Source organism: Amphiura filiformis, chromosome 10, assembly GCF_039555335.1.
Source record: "Amphiura filiformis chromosome 10, Afil_fr2py, whole genome shotgun sequence".
Taxonomy (NCBI): Eukaryota; Metazoa; Echinodermata; class Ophiuroidea; order Amphilepidida; family Amphiuridae; genus Amphiura; species Amphiura filiformis.
Window position 1 is genome coordinate 52,802,732 of NC_092637.1, and position 19,074 is coordinate 52,821,805.

Sequence of the window (19,074 nt, forward strand, 5' to 3'; positions counted from 1 at the left end):
AAACTCAAAATCTATGCATCAGATTTAAAAAAAACTGAAATAGTAAAAACAAACCCAGGTTATTTCTGCAATTTTGATACCTTTTGTGTGGATATATTAAAGTTTGTAGCCATGTTGACTCCTAGAATGAAAAAGATGCATTTTCGAAAGTTGCACTAAAAGCTACTCCAGTCACATTCTCTACATGACTCGTCAAGGATGACCCACGGTGACAGTGACGACCAAGCACTCTAGCAACAAAAGCAACATTTCAATGGGTTCAGCTTTTGAATAGAGGTCTTTACAAAACAAAACTGGGTTTCCTTTTGCTATTTCAGTTTTAAATTTTGTTGCATAGATTTTGAGTTATTATATCATAATAAAGGTGGTAATTACTTTTTGGTTGGCGTTTATCACTCAAATATTTTGCAGATCATCCTTATCACAGAATCATGTAGAATTTCCGGGGATATGTTAAAAAATAGAAATAGGTCATAGTATTGAATAATACTTAAGTAAGGTTGCTCGAACATGGCTTCTAAACAGAATGACAGCATGGTTAGCATGCAGGTCGTGATAGATGCAGATGTTTTGTGTGTGTATGTGTGTGTCAAATACTGTCATTTATGAATAAATATTATAAAGAAATTAATAATTTAAAAGATTTAAAAATGAAAATAGATTTTATTAAGATAGAAATAATTGAAATAATCTTTATCTTTTAATAATTTTTAATGAAATTTGTTAATGGTAAGATAGAGGGCAGGTATATGGACAATGTTTATTATACCTTTTAATTTCAAATTCGAAAACCTTGAACAAGTATAATTTTAATCTTAATAATTTACAGCGAAACTAAACTTAACAATTTAATAACGCAAACCTGAATGAGCTTGTATGTGATTGATTCAACTGAACCGTAGCAGCCCGACTCTGTTTGGTGTTTGTATTCGTGGATTGACTGCATGGGTGTGCCCACAGTAGATAGGACTTTCACCAGCTTTTAAGCATATCATGAAAAAACATCACTGATGAATATGCAAATGAAGTGACAATAGTGATACACCCAACCTGATACCAACACGATCTAATGTTTGGTGTTGTCTTTTGCATGTACACTATTATAGCAATGTAATGTTTTGTACGTCGTCGTCGTCGTCGCGTTTGTGACGTAACCATATTGCACACGGTAGGGTCATCAGGAAATACTTAGTTTAACCTTTGACATCATCAAATATCCTTTGACCTGTTTCATTTTCTGAAAGATCCGGTCAACCTCTGTAATTGACATTATTATTTTGATTTAATCATGTTGACCATTCACGTTTGCATAATGTATTTGCCACTTTTTTTTTCTTATCATTGTCTTGATTTGTTATTTGTATACGTATTGCACTGTAATGGAGCATATAAATAGATCGTTTTCATTTGCTAAAATAAAATTGTGTTCATTAAACCAATAAAAGACGACAATCTTAAAACACGTGACTCTCGCGAATTGAACATAGGTTTATATTCTTTTTGAAGCAATTCAAGATATTTGTCATTAACATTCGTTAATTTTGACCTCAAAATAGTACATTTACTGAGCTGCTAATTATTCAACTGAGGTGAAGTTCTCAATTTGATAACATAATTAGTTAGTACTATGCTAAAATGTTTTATCATATCATCGTCATCAAAATCCCTCAAATTAGCATTCCTCATAAATGCAGAACAGACCGGATCGAACAGAAATACTGAAATGAATAATAATAGAATTTGGTTTTGTAAACAAAATATTATAAACATAATTATGTTTCATAATTTGGGTCAAAAGTAAGTTCAACACCAAACTTGGAGCAGAACAGCTGTAATTGCGTTCATTGTAAATGAGGCTTATAATCCCGCTTTTAATTGCAGAACAACGTATTGCAAGCAAGCTCTATGTGGGGCGGCTGATATGGGGAAGAAGTATTTTAAACACTTGTTCTAAAAATTAACCAATCAAAAAAGCACATTTTGTAATAATTTTTATAAATGGACTGAGTTGATAATGTGGGTAAAACCCCGCAGATGTTATATGATTGAGAATTTTTTGTTTATTTCATTTGTTTCCATCCCAATTTGTATTGTGCATCTGGTGATCTGTAGACGACGGTCCGGGTAAGCCCGATATACATACATACATACAGTCCATTCTCTTAAACCCACAAATATTTGATCCACCTAATCAATTTCGTATTATTATTTGTGTATATAGATGCTTGTTTAAATTCCTTTTTTTCTTGGTTATATTTTTATTTTTATTATTATTGTTGTAGAGAGACTCGCGCCTTAACGATCCAAAAGCTAAAGTTCGAGTCTTCCCTATTTAATCAACCACTCCAATCCGACATGTTTGCACCTAAACCGTATCAAATTCATTTATTTGCACCAAGTGGATGCACTTTGCTCATTACGTTTAGTTAATATCTTTGACGCTTATGATAATTTTGGTCACAAACTCCCGACAAAACATAATTATTTGCAACGTAGACCAATAATTATTTATGCGTACCCTGGACCCTTCACTCTTGTTATTGTCTATCGTCTTTATGTGAATATTGCATGGTGAATGCTACTGCTGTGGATCTTTGCATGGGGGAATAGACGTTTTATGTTACAGATTGCCATTAACAAAATAAGCTTTAATAATATTTTACAGAAGCTCTTCCCTTGGAACATAAAATCGAATACAATCTTTAAAATCGCTTTAAAAAGCGCGCGCATTTGGCTGTTTGCTGAAATCAGACATACACGGTGTATAAGGGGTGTCATAGCGACCTTTCTAAATTTGTAAAAAAATAAACATGACTTACACCAACTATCATGTGTGAAAAATGCCATGGGTAAGTACATGTCACGTGACATGATTGAATCTGCATCACTCCTCTTGTGAAAAATGGTTCTTATTGTAACATTTGGCCCAAAAATCTTACCAGATATAAAAGTTGAAAACAAACCTCATTATATGACATGTACTGACCCGTGGCATTTCTCACATATGATATTTGGTGTAGGTCATGTTTATTTTTCAACAGGGGTTAACCTGTTAAAGGCTGTTGAGAGACCCCTTAACTAAATCTTGAAATTGAGGCCTATGACAATATAATCGGTACCTGTGTTTTGCGGGGATATCGCTCATCCGTCTCATATCGATCAGTTTGATAGTCATCTTTTATTAGTATCATTAATTGTGCCAGTCTAACTTTCAGTCTTAAGGTCAGCAACTATTTTAAACTGTTGTAATTGTGTAGTTCACAGCATCTTGCGAATGGTAGTGAGCTTTGGCAAAAATTGCATTGATCATTTCATAGCGTGTGTATCACAGATATACTTTTCTATGGGTTCTTGAGTTATGTTGTAAAGAGGGCTAAAACGTACATAACTCATTAACAACAATAAATCAAACCAGTTTTCATAGTATATGATTTGTAGAATGAACTTCAAAGTGTTAATTTTCATTAATATATTAATTTAGATAATGAAAATCGATATTTTGGCTGCTTTGACCAACAATACCGCGTCTACCCTTAGAGAAAAAAACACTAATCTGTTTCGATCATAACGCCAAAGTCAATGTAACAAAATCCATATTTATGTTTACAATAAAAATATGAAACAAACTGATCAAATTGATATCATCGTAAATTCATATTTCTATATTTTTAGTTGAAAGTAATAACTTCATGCGGGAAAAATGTTAAGTACCATCATATCATAATGAAAATATCGAAGCCCATCGCATTTGTCACTTTGCATGTCCAGAGATTCCTCCTTTCTGTAGTGACGTTGCTTGACTGTTTTGCATGTTATTTACATGTCTGTGCAAGCCATCATAACTCTTCAAAAATTTCAGAAATGTAAATTTTCATGACCATATTTGGAATCAGCATGAAAAATGCATTAAAATGAGTACAAACAAGCCTAGTATTGATTCAGTAGTTCTTAAGATAGCTCTTGATATTGTGAGAAAATATTTCAAAACTTGAACTTTTTCCATTGAAGCGCATGGCTAGCACGCAGAGCATTATCATGCTGATGGATAATTTTCAATAAAACAAATAACCAGGACTCTTGGCTTTTCGTTAAACGGTTGCATTGGCTCACAAATTGGCCGGAGGATTTTATGTATGACCATTCACTTTTGTTATATGACAAGTAACAATTACCATGCAGCCACGACAAAGTGTTACATACGACCACTGCTAATAACTATTTATGTACACTATGCATAATTTTATCAGGCTTATGACTATTTCAATTCCGAACCTTACATTTACCATAATTTTGATAATCACAAATACCTGAAAATAAAGATTGATTTATTTGTGTATTAATTTCTTGCACGGTGTTTGTATTGTGTTACTGTTAGCACGGTAGTGTCATTGTATGTATGTATTTGCCGTCTTCTCGTCAATGTTAGTCGTCTTTAACCACCAAGTTTGAAGACTATTTATATATTAAACATTATATATGTACAAATGTATTGCTGTTCAAAGAGCCATACATATTTAATTGATGGATTTAACTGATTTGCATCAATATGGCTGCCACATTTCGATTTTGTATTTTAATCATTCGAAATAAATGGGTTAATTCCACAACTAACATAAATCGCGATTGTAGGCTTATATCATGAAAGAAACATTCAATCTGACAATTTAGTAATTAAATGTATTGCTCTATTTTACTACTATATTCATGTATTTATACTGTTCTTGGCTCACATAACTTTCAACCATTGATATTGCTATTAGTAATTCAAATATCCATGTTGCATTTTTATTACTATATTTTAGCTTTATTAATTAATCGGTAGTTATCGTATTGTTTCAAAGTTCTATTTAACAAATCAGAAATTACTATTACTACCTTCATGAGTTTAAATTGAATATTACGGATATAAAGATTATGATATGAACATAAACTTTAATAGCAGTTTTTACAGGAAATTGTATTTTATTTTTAATGCCTGGTTCCTATTCATATACAGTGTTTTTTTAAAGGATTCCCTAAGTAAAATGTGAGGGAGGGAATACGGTAAAAATTAAAAATAATAGCGGTTATCCACTTTACTCATGTATGACTTTTAACAAAATGCACTCGTTCCCGTAGTATTCCTCATTCAAACCAATTCAATCCACGACCTCAGAGTTGCCTGCATGACTTTGGCGGGCTATGAAACAGTCATGGTTGCACATGCAGGTACTTCTTTTGAAAGTCCTAAACAAGGTATACGCTGGCGAAGTGGTGTAATAATCGGATTAACTACCATAGCAATAGGTGAAAACAATTTTTGAATACATCACGCTGTACTACAAGCAGGTTGCACTCATCACCTGTGTGTGTCTACAATCATAGATTGAATACAATACCGGTCTTTTCAAAGACACTAATTTTACAGGTGTGAGTGACTAGCATGATATGGTTCAATGCAGAGGTGCCGCGTGAACGTACCAGTGCAGCGCGGTATAGACGAATCCAAAGAGCCAAGTCAAGGTCAGGATTTGGTCGGTCATTACTGGGTCTCCGCAGCACCAAACTGGTCTTGAGACTGCCCAATTGGGTGGATTAAAGCCGCTTAAAAATCGATGTTAGATTCTTTTGTGTTGTATACTGTCATCATTCTTTTGTCTACGTGTAACACGGGTGATAAAATGCAGTTTAAAATACCCTCCAATGCCGCATCATTTCACATTTTAGGTGAGATGGAACCGAAGGGGACCCAGCTATGGCTGCCATTGAGGTGTAGGAATGCTTGAAATTGGATTCGTCTATATTCCAAAATTGTTTCACCTATTGCTATGGTAGTTAATCCGATTATTACACCACTTCCCTAGCGTGTAGTAGTCGCTGATAGGATTTGCAACTTATAGAACAATACGGATAACCTCTATTGCTGGGCCATTGTAATAATATTAGCCCGGCTGATTTGAGCGTGATATATATATGCCATTTTTAAGCATGTTACATCTCATTTTGCTCATTATTTGATGAGAATGTCATTTATTTAACCGGTATTGAAGATTCTGCACATAATTATGAAATGAATGCGCGGACATCGCAGAAAATCCACAACAATGTGTACATTTTACACTAAAGCCAGTCAATGATATTGAACATACAACTATTAATATGATCCACTTTGTGTGTAAGAAATCATTACAATTAAGCTCAAGTGGGGCCTGAAATTTTGACTTCATTCACATTGTGCATTGAAGTGTGTGTGAGATGGGCCGTATAAACAGAGGTTGCGATGTTTGATGCACGCGTTAACCCCTGCAAGACGTGCCAGTTTGAGTTTGTACTGCATCACGCGGTTTATGCAACGCAACAAATAGCTTAGAATAAAAGTGTTAATTGAGGTTTATTCAGGGTAATGAAGAAGAAGGTATTATTGTTAAAGTAATAAGAGTGGGATGCTTTTTGTTTGTTAAGATAACAGATTATGTTTATCCTACCTCTATTTGATGTCAAATTTCATTCAATTTCTCATGTTGCTTTCACGTTTGCAATTATTTTGTTCGCTTTATTAGCAAATCTATGCTTGTTCCGGAGAATCAATTGAAAAGTTAATATTCCAACATAATAATATTGTTGACATTCGAGCTAGTTTACGTTGTAACCCTTGAACTACGCATGCTAGAGAAACTTGACAATAATTGACTTTTGTACTTCTTAAGCGCTCCACAGACTCCGAGTATTGTACGTACAATAGTGTATGTACAATATGTACGTTATTTAATCTATTGCCATTCTATTTCCAGTAATGTTTAAGTTCTAACGAATGTTTGATGACGAAAAATCGATAATATGTTACATGTAATATCTGGTAGAAATATATTATCGATTTTACGTCATCAAACATTCGTTAGAACTTAAACATTACTGGAAATAGAATGGCAATAGATTAAATAACGTACATATTGTACATACAATATTTTACGTACAATAAAAAGTCTGTATACTGCTTTAGTACAAGGGGAACAATTGAAAGTAATATTACAACGTGATATCATCTTTTTGAGACGTAATCACTTTTTGTCATTTGTCTGGAAATCATGTCATGGGCCATTGCAAAAATGCTACCAAACCTGGTACTTGAGGTGTCACAAATGCACTGATTCTACTAATATTCCTACAAGTGTCACAATAGAATATTTTTAACAGCAAATTCTCGGATGGTATTTCTTTTTCAACTTAGGGTTATTTTCAATCTTTGTGTTCCAAGTTGGCTCTTTTCTGTACTTCAGTTCTTATGTTTACTTGCATATGGTGGTGACCTGTTGACTATATTGCTTACTTGTCAGGTGAAGGTATATATTGGGAAGCAAGTCGATATAACCATCAAATACAAAATGTTCTTAAAACTTTATAAACGCTTCTTGGTTTTAAACGTTTTAATAACCTTCAAATTTCGAATAATATGAAGGTCGTGAAAACGTTTTTTCGAACGTTTTATATGAAAAATTAGTACAGCAAATATGATACATTTTGTTTTGTAAAAAAATCAATATAATAAAGCTACAGCGATGTGTGAAAATTTGACTTAATTCAAACGCGAGGTTCATACGTAGATATTGTCCATTGAAATGCGTGTGATACTTTCCGCATAAAAAATGGCATGCGATTTTTTGGACATCAACGTTGTATAAAACGCACGGTTACGTGGAAATATGCTGATTTTTCATGCAACGCGCCTAATTTTCAACACAAAAAAGTCTAATTATGAAAGTAAGGTCATTAAATATGGATGTAGTGGTCCTTAATCTACCAAAATAATGTTTTTTGGCAACTATAATATTGGGAAGCACCAAGATACAATTAAGTTTAAGCAGCATGTGAACCTTGGTTTTTAGTCAAAATCAAAAGCAGGATAGAGCAACCGGTTACCATTAAATTTTCAATCGCATCGCCCTCTAGCATTGTCTAGTGACCAGATCAGATGTTAGTCTTTGTTCCAGCCACCTTGTTCTCCTGCGTGACGAATAAGCACAATCCAGTTTGGAAATGAGACAGCAATATTTAACACCGTTTGGAACGTCGTAAAAACTGGTCTACACACCACTTATGTACCATCGCAGAGGATGATTTAAGCACTTCCCAACATGCCACTATGTTACTTGCGGTTAGCATAGCTGTGTGAGCGAACATGACACCACTACTCGCCCACTGCATATAGACGTACTGCACGTGCATGGTTTAATTTGAATTTGTACAGTTATATTTACATAAAAACGCTGTGAAGATGCTGGTCGATTTCACATTTTATGTTATCTACAGAAGGTGTGAATTATCCTTTAAACACACATCACTTTTGTTCTGAAATCGACTAAGTAATAATGACACACGCACAATTCTAAAACAACATCTTTTGCACAGAGTTCAATGGGATTTGAAAAGTAAAGTGGCAGTTGAAACTCGAGTGATAACACTTTTGCAGTGCATGATGGGGCTTCCTTAAATCATCCTCTGGTACCATCGTAAACTCTTTATTATGTTAGAATGTTTTGCGGAATATTTTCAACAATGTGTTAGACCGTGAAAGCGAAGACGAAAATGTTCAAAAACATTTTGAACATTTTCGTCTGCAAGAAGGGAGTAGCCACTACTGTAATGTGATTCCCTGATGTCAACAGTTGCTGCACTAAGAGGGAAAGGGAGGGTTCCCGGAACCAAAACACTCAACCCACCACCGCACGTCCCAAGTCGGGGGCAGTGCAGCAGAATGTTAGATGGATGGAACAGGATTTATAATAATTATGTCTACCTGGACTTGATACAGCAAACAAAAACTTGCTTCAACTGTACACGTCCTTAAAAAAACGTCGATTGCAGATCAAGCCAGGAAGCAGCCACTCCACGGCTATGGAATTTTACTCAAATGCTTTATACCTTTGTATAACCCGAAATCTAAACTTTTCCTGTAAAACCTTTGTTATTTGCTGGGGTAAGACCTTGTAAGTAAACTAGGCTATCAGGGTATTGAACCAAGGCAGCGTATCCATCTTGTAATGGATTCCACATAATCTTGTATTCCATTTGGCCATCTCAACATGAAATGACAGAATCTTTGGATATAGACCCAACAAAAAAGTGTGTAGCGCCCTCAAGTGTCACCATACTTTATACTGTGAAATGAGTGCATTTGGGTGCAAAATCCTGCAAAGTATTTATTATTTAGTATTTTGATGAGTTTTTGGTGTCCAAATATATGTAAATGAGGTCAAAATATCGATTTTTGAAGTTTCCAGAAAATTAGATATTCCGTTTTGGTAAGAATTGACATTTTAGGTCTAAATTGAGTGCGAGTGCGCTTTTTAAGACGTTGCACAAGTTTCCGTCCAATTTTTATTTTGAGGTTAGTAGCGCTAAAGATAACATCAAGACCGACCGACTTACGAAATTTGAGTATTTTATCATGTTTACTTTGTCTGTAGTACCCGTTTGAATGTATTTCCAATGCTCCTATTCAAATGCATTGGGGTCAACGCACTTTTCTCCCATAGAGTTCAATGTAAGCATAACCGTAGATGTTCTAGGAGCTGTTGCAAACAAACCGTTGCGAGTAAAAGTCTGAAATTCCTTGAGCAAGTCAACCACAATGTTATCTTTTCATATGTAAACTTAAAAACAAAAGTATCAACAACTTGCGCAAAATCTTGAAAAGCGCCCCACTCTCAATTTTAACCTTAAACGTCAATTTTCAATTCACTGCAACTTTTTAATTCGGTGTATTTTTCTTTAAAAATACCGCTGTATTATAATTTTGATCAAAATTGGGCGCGAGCATAAACCAATGGAATATTGTAAATACGATTAACAGTTTTGAAGCTATAGGCGTGTTTGAAACGGCTGAGTTACTTTTTGTAAAGTCTTTATAAAAATCCTGTGGTTATAGGAGGATGGCAGTCCAAATTTTTAACGGTTTATGTCTGGGTACTGGACGTTAGTCCGACATGCCGCTAGCCCGACACTCCGCTAGTCCGATATTCAGACTAGCGCAGTGTTTTTCAGATTCGGACTAGCGCTATGGTTTTCAGTTTCGGACTAGCGCAGTGTCGGACTGAAAAAGTGTTTTCCAGATATGGATTAGCGCAGTATATTTCGGATTCGGACTAGCGGGTGTGTCGGACTGAAAAAGTGTTTTCAGATTCGGACTAGCGGCGCGTCGGACTGTTGCAGTGGTTTTCACTTCCGGACTGGTGCATGCTTTTTTTTCGGACTAGCGCAGTGTTTTTCATTTTTGGACTGACGCACCCCCAAAGGGAATTTGTGTAGTCGGACTAGCGGCGTGTCGGACTAGAGGCGTGTCGTACTAGCGGAGTGTCGGACTGAGCGGTGTACCCCCTATGAGTTATAATTGAGCCAGCTCTTGATGTTAACTAAACTGAACTAAAAAGGGCTAAAATGCCACTTGAAATTAAATATTTCAGTGCTGTCTGAATTTTATAGTTGCCAAAAAAAGCTTCAGTAGAGTAAAGATCATTACAATAAAAATGCAACCCGAATTTGACTTATTTTTCTCGAGTTTATTTATAGTCAATAGTCGGACGTTTTTACATAGTTTTATTCTAAAACTGTTTTGTTTTTCAAAATGTTTGTGTAAAGATTTGTGAAATAATTCTAGTTGAGGTTAGAGACCCAGTACCGGCCGTGAAGTTGCGTACTAATACATTTTTGATAATTTTACACATTTACAATTATGTTTTTATCCTTTGACATATTTTATAACTTGATTGAAGCACTTTAATATTTTATCCCCTTGTGCGACCTTTGATACCAATAACCGATATCATAACTCTATTTTGACACACCTCTGGTTGTTACTTAAAGCCAAATAATTACATTAGTACGCGACTTCACAGCCATACGGCCATTTTCCTGGACTGTAAATCAGCATACTGTACACTACCAGATTCCTACTTTGTGGCCACCTCTAGAGTACCAGTGCAGTACCAGTGTTTGTACAGTGATTTCGATGTGTGTACTCTAGAGCACCTACACGGGCATGTTCTCTATGAAGTACCAATGGAGTACTAGTAGCTTCACGGTAGTGTACCTCTGGAGACGACAGCAATAAGAACCTGCCAGTGTACTATTGGTTCATTCTGTTCATGGTTGAATATCTTTTTCTATTTATTTATTTATTTATTTCGATTTTACTGATATAATAGCATTATAACAATGCTAATCTAATGCTGTACTACTAAAGTATATTGTTTTATTTTTGTGATATAGGCCTGCTGTACTTGGTTATTGGTATATCAAATATAGGGCCTATTCATTAACATTTTCAATTTCAATTGAAATTGATATCTTCCAGGCCAATGGCATAAAGGTATAATGACAGCACAAAGAACAACTGCAACAAAATTCACCCAATTCAATAGTGTAAAACGCTAACTCGAACGCTGATAATTATCATTTCGTGGACAAACTTAATTTTGACTCATTTTGCTTACACCTCAAGATGCTAATTTACAATTTTGCAAGAAAATACAGTTTCGAATACTTAACCCTTGTGACTATAGCTTATAAATAAACCTGAAAAAATTCATCAATGTTGGGTTGCCTTTTTATTGAGACACCCTGTATAATGTTGTTATTTATATCAAAATTGTTTATTTTTGTGAGGGAAATAGTCACGTTGCATAAACCGCACGACGCAGGCGGTTATTTATAACCAATCAAAATGATACGATGATATTAATATACTTTGTGTCCGCAATGGAAATGTTATTTCCAAATTATGAACCCCACAGCTCATATCAAGATCCAATAAGCAAATGCTGGGCATGGTTCTATTTATACACAATTTTGCGTAAATTTTAATTTTAATAAACTTTAAAAACCTAACAAACGTTTTCAAAAATCTGCGATTTGTAATTTTTTCGAAGGATATATTAATCTTAATACTCTTACTATTGTTTTTGTATATAGGTGATGACGAAGTTTTCAATAGTGACGGTCAATGGGATATGGTTTCAATGTCTGTGAATACATCCTATCAAGAATACCCTGATGATCCTGGCAAACAATATTGGGATGTGGAATACACGGTGAGTCAGTCCAATGTGACATTCTTTATAGACTTGTCATTGTATTAAAGTAAAATAATGGATACACATGAACAAAATTGGAATACCAATGTTTTTGCTTGCTAGTGTCTCTACCCAGCAAACACAAAAACGTTTTTAAAACGTTTTAAATAAGTTATATTTTGGGTTTTGGTTTAGGTACAAACATTTTAATAACATTAAAATGTCGGTTTATATAAAGGTCATGAAATCGTTTTAAAACGTTGTGTATAAAAACACACTACAACAATATTTTTAAAATGATTTCGAAATGTCATTGTAAACTATTTTTGCAAACATTTTTGGCCAAATATTTTGTCAACACTTAAATAACATTATGTTAAAATATTTGAACCCAGCAAACACAGAAATGTTCTTAAAATGTTTTTTACAAAACGTTTTAATAACATTTAAATGTCGGGTTATATAAAGGTCATGAAAACATTTTAAAAACGTTATTGTAAATATTTTGGGCAAACATTTTTTGCAAAATATTTTTTCAACCCCAAAATAACATTCTGTTTAGAAAAAAAATTCAAAAATGTTTTTGGAATTTTATTAAAACGTTTTTATACCATTAGTATAACCCGACATTTAAATGTTTTCTGTAAAACATTTATATTTGCTGTGCAGTAAATTACCAACAAATGTTTTTTAATGTTATGAAAACGTTTTATTCCATTAATGTACCCTTTATATAACCCGACATTTAAACGTTTTCTGACAACCTTTTATAATCTTTTGCGAATGATATCGAAAACGTTTTGTGTTTGCTGGGTAAGCACCCTCCTGAACAATATATCAAAAAAGGACAATAAAGTGAGTGCGGGAAAAAATGCTATTTGTATAAAGCCAAAAAATGGCCGCTATAATACAAGGCTCAAATTTCACAATTGGGCGAATATGGGTTTGAAAAACACCCATCTATTTGTGATCCTCTCATTATTAGGATTCAGAAAAGGTATAGTGTAACCTATCACCGCTGTACAGTTGTTGAGTAGTCATAAAGGTTAAATGTCAATTGTTGGTCTCGACCATTATCCACAGGGGGTAAAAATCCAACATGCTCCGATTTCGATCAAAATGGGCTCAAATTGGTTCGCTTGGAAAAACATTATAATCTCGGGTATTTTGCTACCTTGGCAACAATATTTTATTGTTTTCAAATTTGTCCGCTTGAAAAAAACATTTTAATCTCGGGTGTTGTGTTACCTTGGCAACTTGGCAAAAGAGTTCAATCCTATTGAACCATGTTAACCAATTTTATGATATTCGTCAGTACATTTGATTGTATGTAAGTTAAATTGGTATGTTTAATGTGAGTGTTGTAATTCTGTATGGCGTATTACATGATTTGAGCTCCAGTGTGTGTATAATTAGTAAGTTATGTCTCTCAGCGCACTGAATTTCAGCCTCACCTGACTTTTACTCAAAAGAGTGATTGATATGATCGGCTTGCCGTCGTCTGCCCATTTGTGCGGTCCTTTCTGAGCTTTTCTGAAGCGCAGGGGTCAAGAAAATAAACGAGACATCATGAATATAGAAAAGAAATGAAATGCAAGTGAAAACACAGCTGAGCGAAAAACCAAAGGCTTAGGTGCTGTATTTGTGACAACATCTAAGATATCAATACCGAGATCCCGAAATCTCAAAACTTGCGTGTGGCTGGAATTCTTGTTGCGTGCGTCCGTGAATCTACGATCGACTGTAAGAATGGTTACACGAATTCACGATTGGCGGATTCTGGAATGGAGTAACGATTTCCTTTCATTTTACCTCTTTATCTGATAGTGAAAACTAACATTTTACCAAAAAGCTTTAAATGGTTTATAGAATGATTATAGCCACGGTCCGTGACAATATGTAAAGGACGCAGAGACCTTTTTTGTGTGTTGAGTGGGTGTGTGTGTGTGTATGGTTCTCGTTTTCAGGCAATCGTCCCAGGGACGTAGCAAGAGCCTCGGGGGGCCCATGGACAAGAATCAATGCGGGGCCCTTTTAGCAGGGCCGGATTTATCATTGGCCAGAGGGGCCCCCCAAATTGCCCTGTGCATGTTCCTCTTAGCCCGACAACATGTTTTGGACCAAAATATGGTAAAATTGCCAAATTTGTGCGCTTCGCGCATATCATACTAGCCCTTTACATAGCAAAATTCACCTTCATTTTGAGCTAAAATTGTCTGAAATTAAAAATGTCCTAGTAAGAACTTAACAAAATATGCTTATCTCCCTCTACTGATTTGCAATGCTTCTGCCACCACTGTCGATCTTATACTAGTCCCCCAATTTGTAAACCAAACTTGGACTCGGTTTGGGGCCTCCAAATTTTGGTCTGGCCCAGGTAAATTCAGCCCTGCCTTTTAAGCTCTTTCAGCATTTCCTTAATCAGCTCTTATTTCATTTTCTCTTTTGCTTGGGGCCCCTGAACCCTCGGGGCCCATGGACTTCGTCCACCCTGTCCCCCCGCTTGCTACGCACCTGAATCGTCCTAGCTTTCAGTTTTCAGATTTGCTAAATTACAGCCTGATTGGAGTCAGCCGAGCCAAAACGCCATCAATGGCTGTAAAATATATACTGATCAATTACTTCCTCGGGTAAATTGTAGATTAAGGATCATCCAGTGACTGGATACGTTCGTAATTGATACTATTAATAATAATTAATAATTAATTATTAATTAATTAATTAATAATTAATAATAATAATTAATGATAATTAATAATACATGATGTGCTTCTGTCCTTTCAGTTTAAACTGGTTACATGTATTTTCTTTGTAATTGTGTTTTTTATCGATCCATATAATCGGACGAAATATTTGTACCAGTGTCCCAATCTTAAAGCAATGTTGTAACATTTGATGAGGAGGACGTTCTCAGTTTATTTTTTCAAAATGCTTTTTTTACACGATTGTAATGTACTTAATGTACTGTAATGGGCAGGGGCTAGTAAGAAAATAGTAAAACAATTAGCAATTATTGATAATATTTTTCAATCGTGGCTTTTTAACAATGCAAGAAATATTTAGCTTTCTTATTAACTTTGTTTGAAAAATATCGGACATGCGGACATAATCGGGCATTTAACGTAATTACACGAATTCCTTGTATTTTATTGTATCGCACCGGTGCTATTTATTCTATATTTTACTGTTTTCACCCATCGAATGATTTTTAGTTTAAATTCAGTGAGGCATTGTTTTGGAATGAAAAATAGATTACATAGTTGGGGTCCGTGGATCCAGCTTGGTCCAGGGACGTGAATATCAAGTCCGACTCTGTCTTGCGTAGTTGTTAGTTTTTATCAAACTGACATTGAAATCATGACCTGATATGAGAATTCCGTGAATAATACTTTGCTACTCAATACATTTGAATACAGAAGAGGTCTTGCCTTCGTTTTTAAATCAAAAGAGAAGTCGCCACCACGTGCGTAGATATAAAATAGTTCAGTATACGTGTAGTCAAGAGTCAGCTTTTTTTTTCTTTTTCTTTTTCAAATATCGTACTCATTTGAAAATGAAGATGATTATGGTCATTAAAAGTGATTAAAATAACAGCGGCTTCGACTAAAACGACCATTAATTTTCAAGGTACGACGGAGGGTCAGTATGTAATGAGAGTTGACATTTGACCTCATATAATATTTGGATGGGATTTCTTTATGATCCAATAAAGACTGTACCTTTGTCTTTCAAATAACATAATGTGTAAATGATACCATATGCTTGATTATGTAGCAGCATCGGCATAAAATCAATAGACTTGGGACACTGCCAAATCACTCAAAAATGCGGGCCTTTAAAATTACAGCAAAGACATGTGTTTTAAACGACCGAGCACAGCAAAAGAACACCGTGTATATGACTAATTTTGGGCAGAAATAAACAGTAGGTTTTATTGCTTATTTCCACGCCAAGATGCATCCATTGCTTAAAATAAGGACCTACAACCATGGCAATGAGTTACAACCTACAACCAGTCCGGGTGCTTGTTCATATCACAGAAATTGGAAGATTTCACAATCTGTAAATTGGTGGATACCCATTTTACATGTTATCACCATGCAACTGTTTAATAAATCTCATGGTCAAGCAAATTAATGTTAGAGCAAGAGCATGGGCCATGGACCATACCGGGGGACCATATTTTTTCAAATAAACTCCAATGTATTTGGTAATAAGGAGCCAAAAATCGCATTTATATTTTCATGTGTGTTGTGATTCTTGAGTTAAAGGTCAATATCAAAACTAAAGTGTTGGGCGTTTTCTCAAATAATGCACATGGAGCGGAATTGACACGCCGAATTTCACAATTTTTGGGATCATCTACATAAAACCTCTACCAGTCCTCTAATGTGTCAGCTTTATTTGTCTCAATTTTTAATACAAGCACTGCTATGTCATGCTGCCGTCCAACCCACCGCTGTCAAACAGTGTAGTAGCTATCAAGAACTGCTTGACGTTTGCATAACTATGATCGTTTCATTTAGGTGTTGTTTGTATATACCTTTTATAAAGATCATTATGTGCTCAAACTCCTTTGAGATGTTGCAGTCGCAATATTTGAAAAATGTTTAATTCAAGAAATGGCAGAATAACATTTGAAATAACCTCAACTACGTCACGGGATAATAATACTGTCAACATGACGGTGCTGGGGTGAAGTCACTAGCTACATTATTTATGAGTGGCTTACTATAAATACTAATCACCACCTGCACATAAAGGAATTAAAAGAAATGCTCTACATGTAGCGATTATTTAATAACAGATTAAACAGATTAAATCTTTATCAAAAGTAAAGTGTTATCCCGTTATAATGGAAATGAGGTACAGAGTGGTTACAAATTGCAAACTCACGATTTTGTTACGTTCTTGCATATTAATTCTCTTCACGCGTGTGTCGACTGCAGACGACATGTTTCAAATTTTTTTTTTTAATTCAAAAATTTCAGAATTATACATTTTCATGACCATATTTGGAATCAGCATGAAAAATGCATTAAAATGAGTACAAACAAGCCTAGTATTGGTTCAGTAGTTCTTCAGATAACTCTTGATATTTTGAGAAAATATTTCAAAACTTGAACTTTTTCCGTTGACGCGCATGGCTAGCACGTAGAGCATTAATGTTGTTTAGCTTTCATTAGAATCGGCGCGTTACCTGATAGCTTGATGGGGGATAGTGATCAGGATGTGTTATAAAATCTCACAGGTGGGTAAGACCAGGGACTGTGCATGAAGTAGTGATGGGTTAAAAACTATTTTTGAATGTCTAAGAATAAATTCATTATGAATGTTGATTTCAACTGTGAATTTTATTTTGTTCATTATGAACAATTCCAATTAAACACAAAGGTGATTTACTCACGGTTTAGTGACGTTTCACCACTACACTAGTGGTTTCATCAGACTGGCAACTCATCATATCTGACTGTTTCCTTTTATGGACAACAGGAAGCACCGTAGAGGGCGTGATGAGTTGGTCAAAGATGTTGTTGAGTGCGTAGGCCCCCTCGTCCTTTTCTGTGGATCCAAATGGCTTCTTTCAGCCACCCGGTAGTCTTATCGTATGGCCATGTTTCTGACAACCTCCTTGGTTGCATACACGTGTGCTTGCTCAACTCCAGATACTTAACCAAAATGGGTGCAAGCCGTTTCCAGTTCCTTCTGTCCCTGGTAGGACTCGACTCACGAGTTGATCTACTTTCCAAATTAAATTTGTATAACACTATAGATTCTTTCTGATTTATTATAATATTCTGCAATAATGTATATACATGACACATCGCTATTAAAATATCTTAGTTTTAATATTGAAACCCATTGCCATGATGAATACTAAATTTGCAAATGAAATATGTGACCCGGCAGCACAAATGAGCCGTAAATTCCCTAAATTGTATTCTGAGTTACGGTGTAAAATGTGTACGAAGGTCATATTCATCAGTAACTTAAGCTAGCCCGACATCCGTCTCATTTCGATAGTCAAAAACTAATCAATAATCCTATTGTTGAAGTGGATAATAAGCTTCTACCTTAGATGGCTATAGAACTTTTAATAGCTCTGGTCTTTGTTTGCTTATATTGCTAAATCCTGTTCAAGTGGTGGGTTACCAGGCATTGTATTTTGTCCAGGTATGCATAACCAACAATTAACAATGAGAGAACTTTCTTAAACCTCGTTGACTTGGGGATGATTTGAAATGACCGCCAATTATGACTGTTTGATATTTATTGCCAACAATGTGGAAAAAGAGACACATGTAAAAACGTAAAAGCTATCATTTTGTTGAAGGAGCAAAGTTTAACAAACCATAACCCCGCTTCTGGATATCGTTTGAAGTCAAATGATATACCATTTTTAAGTTTATGATGTTTATTTTTAAACACGAAATAAAACAAAATTGACCGGGGAGGAATTTACGGCTCATTCGCCGTGGACGGTCACATATGATGATAAATCCGTAAGAACATCTTATATCTTACATCTTATATTTGTTGCTAGTTTTACTCGGCAGGCAATTAATGGACATGTATTCTTGTCAATATCATTTAGCAACCCCGTAGACGCATCTTGTTTGTGTGTTGCACAACAGGACAGGATACACACCAGGTGTTGGGGCATCAATGGTACCATTAGCTTAATCACTATCACAATATTACATACAGATGAGTCAGGGGAACAGCACTGTATCTAACACAGCAAGGCTGCTAATGGGTACCACAAAACTGATATGTCGGTGCACTATCTGATTGCCATGCATACAAATAGAACACAGCAATGCCATTTTATTGGTTACCATGTAGCCGCGCTGTACCTCCTACGGGCGCACCATTTGGTTTACAGGTGTGGGCAGAGGAGCTTTTTGGAAAAAATCGCCCGCTAGTGAGACGAAAAAATTATTTCGCCCTCTAGTGAGACGGCCTTACTGATAAGTAAAAAAAAAGTCCCCTACCCAACTCTGTTTAAAGGCACACATAAAAACTT

The 19,074-nt window shown here is 35.3% G+C and overlaps 1 protein-coding gene across 4 annotated transcripts in view; it reads left to right on the top strand.

Annotated features, from left to right (window-relative positions):
- Nucleotides 1–19,074, top strand: part of LOC140163019 (neuronal acetylcholine receptor subunit alpha-10-like) — a 321,325-nt gene that overhangs the window by 250,163 nt on the left and 52,088 nt on the right. For 3 of the 4 annotated variants that reach the window (XM_072186359.1, XM_072186357.1, XM_072186356.1), the window contains 2 exons: nt 2,113–2,124; nt 11,947–12,065. In XM_072186359.1, coding sequence (XP_072042460.1) covers nt 2,113–2,124; nt 11,947–12,065 — 131 coding nt within the window. The remainder of the gene's footprint in view (nt 1–2,112; nt 2,125–11,946; nt 12,066–19,074) is intronic. The other variant, XM_072186358.1, reaches the window with a different exon arrangement.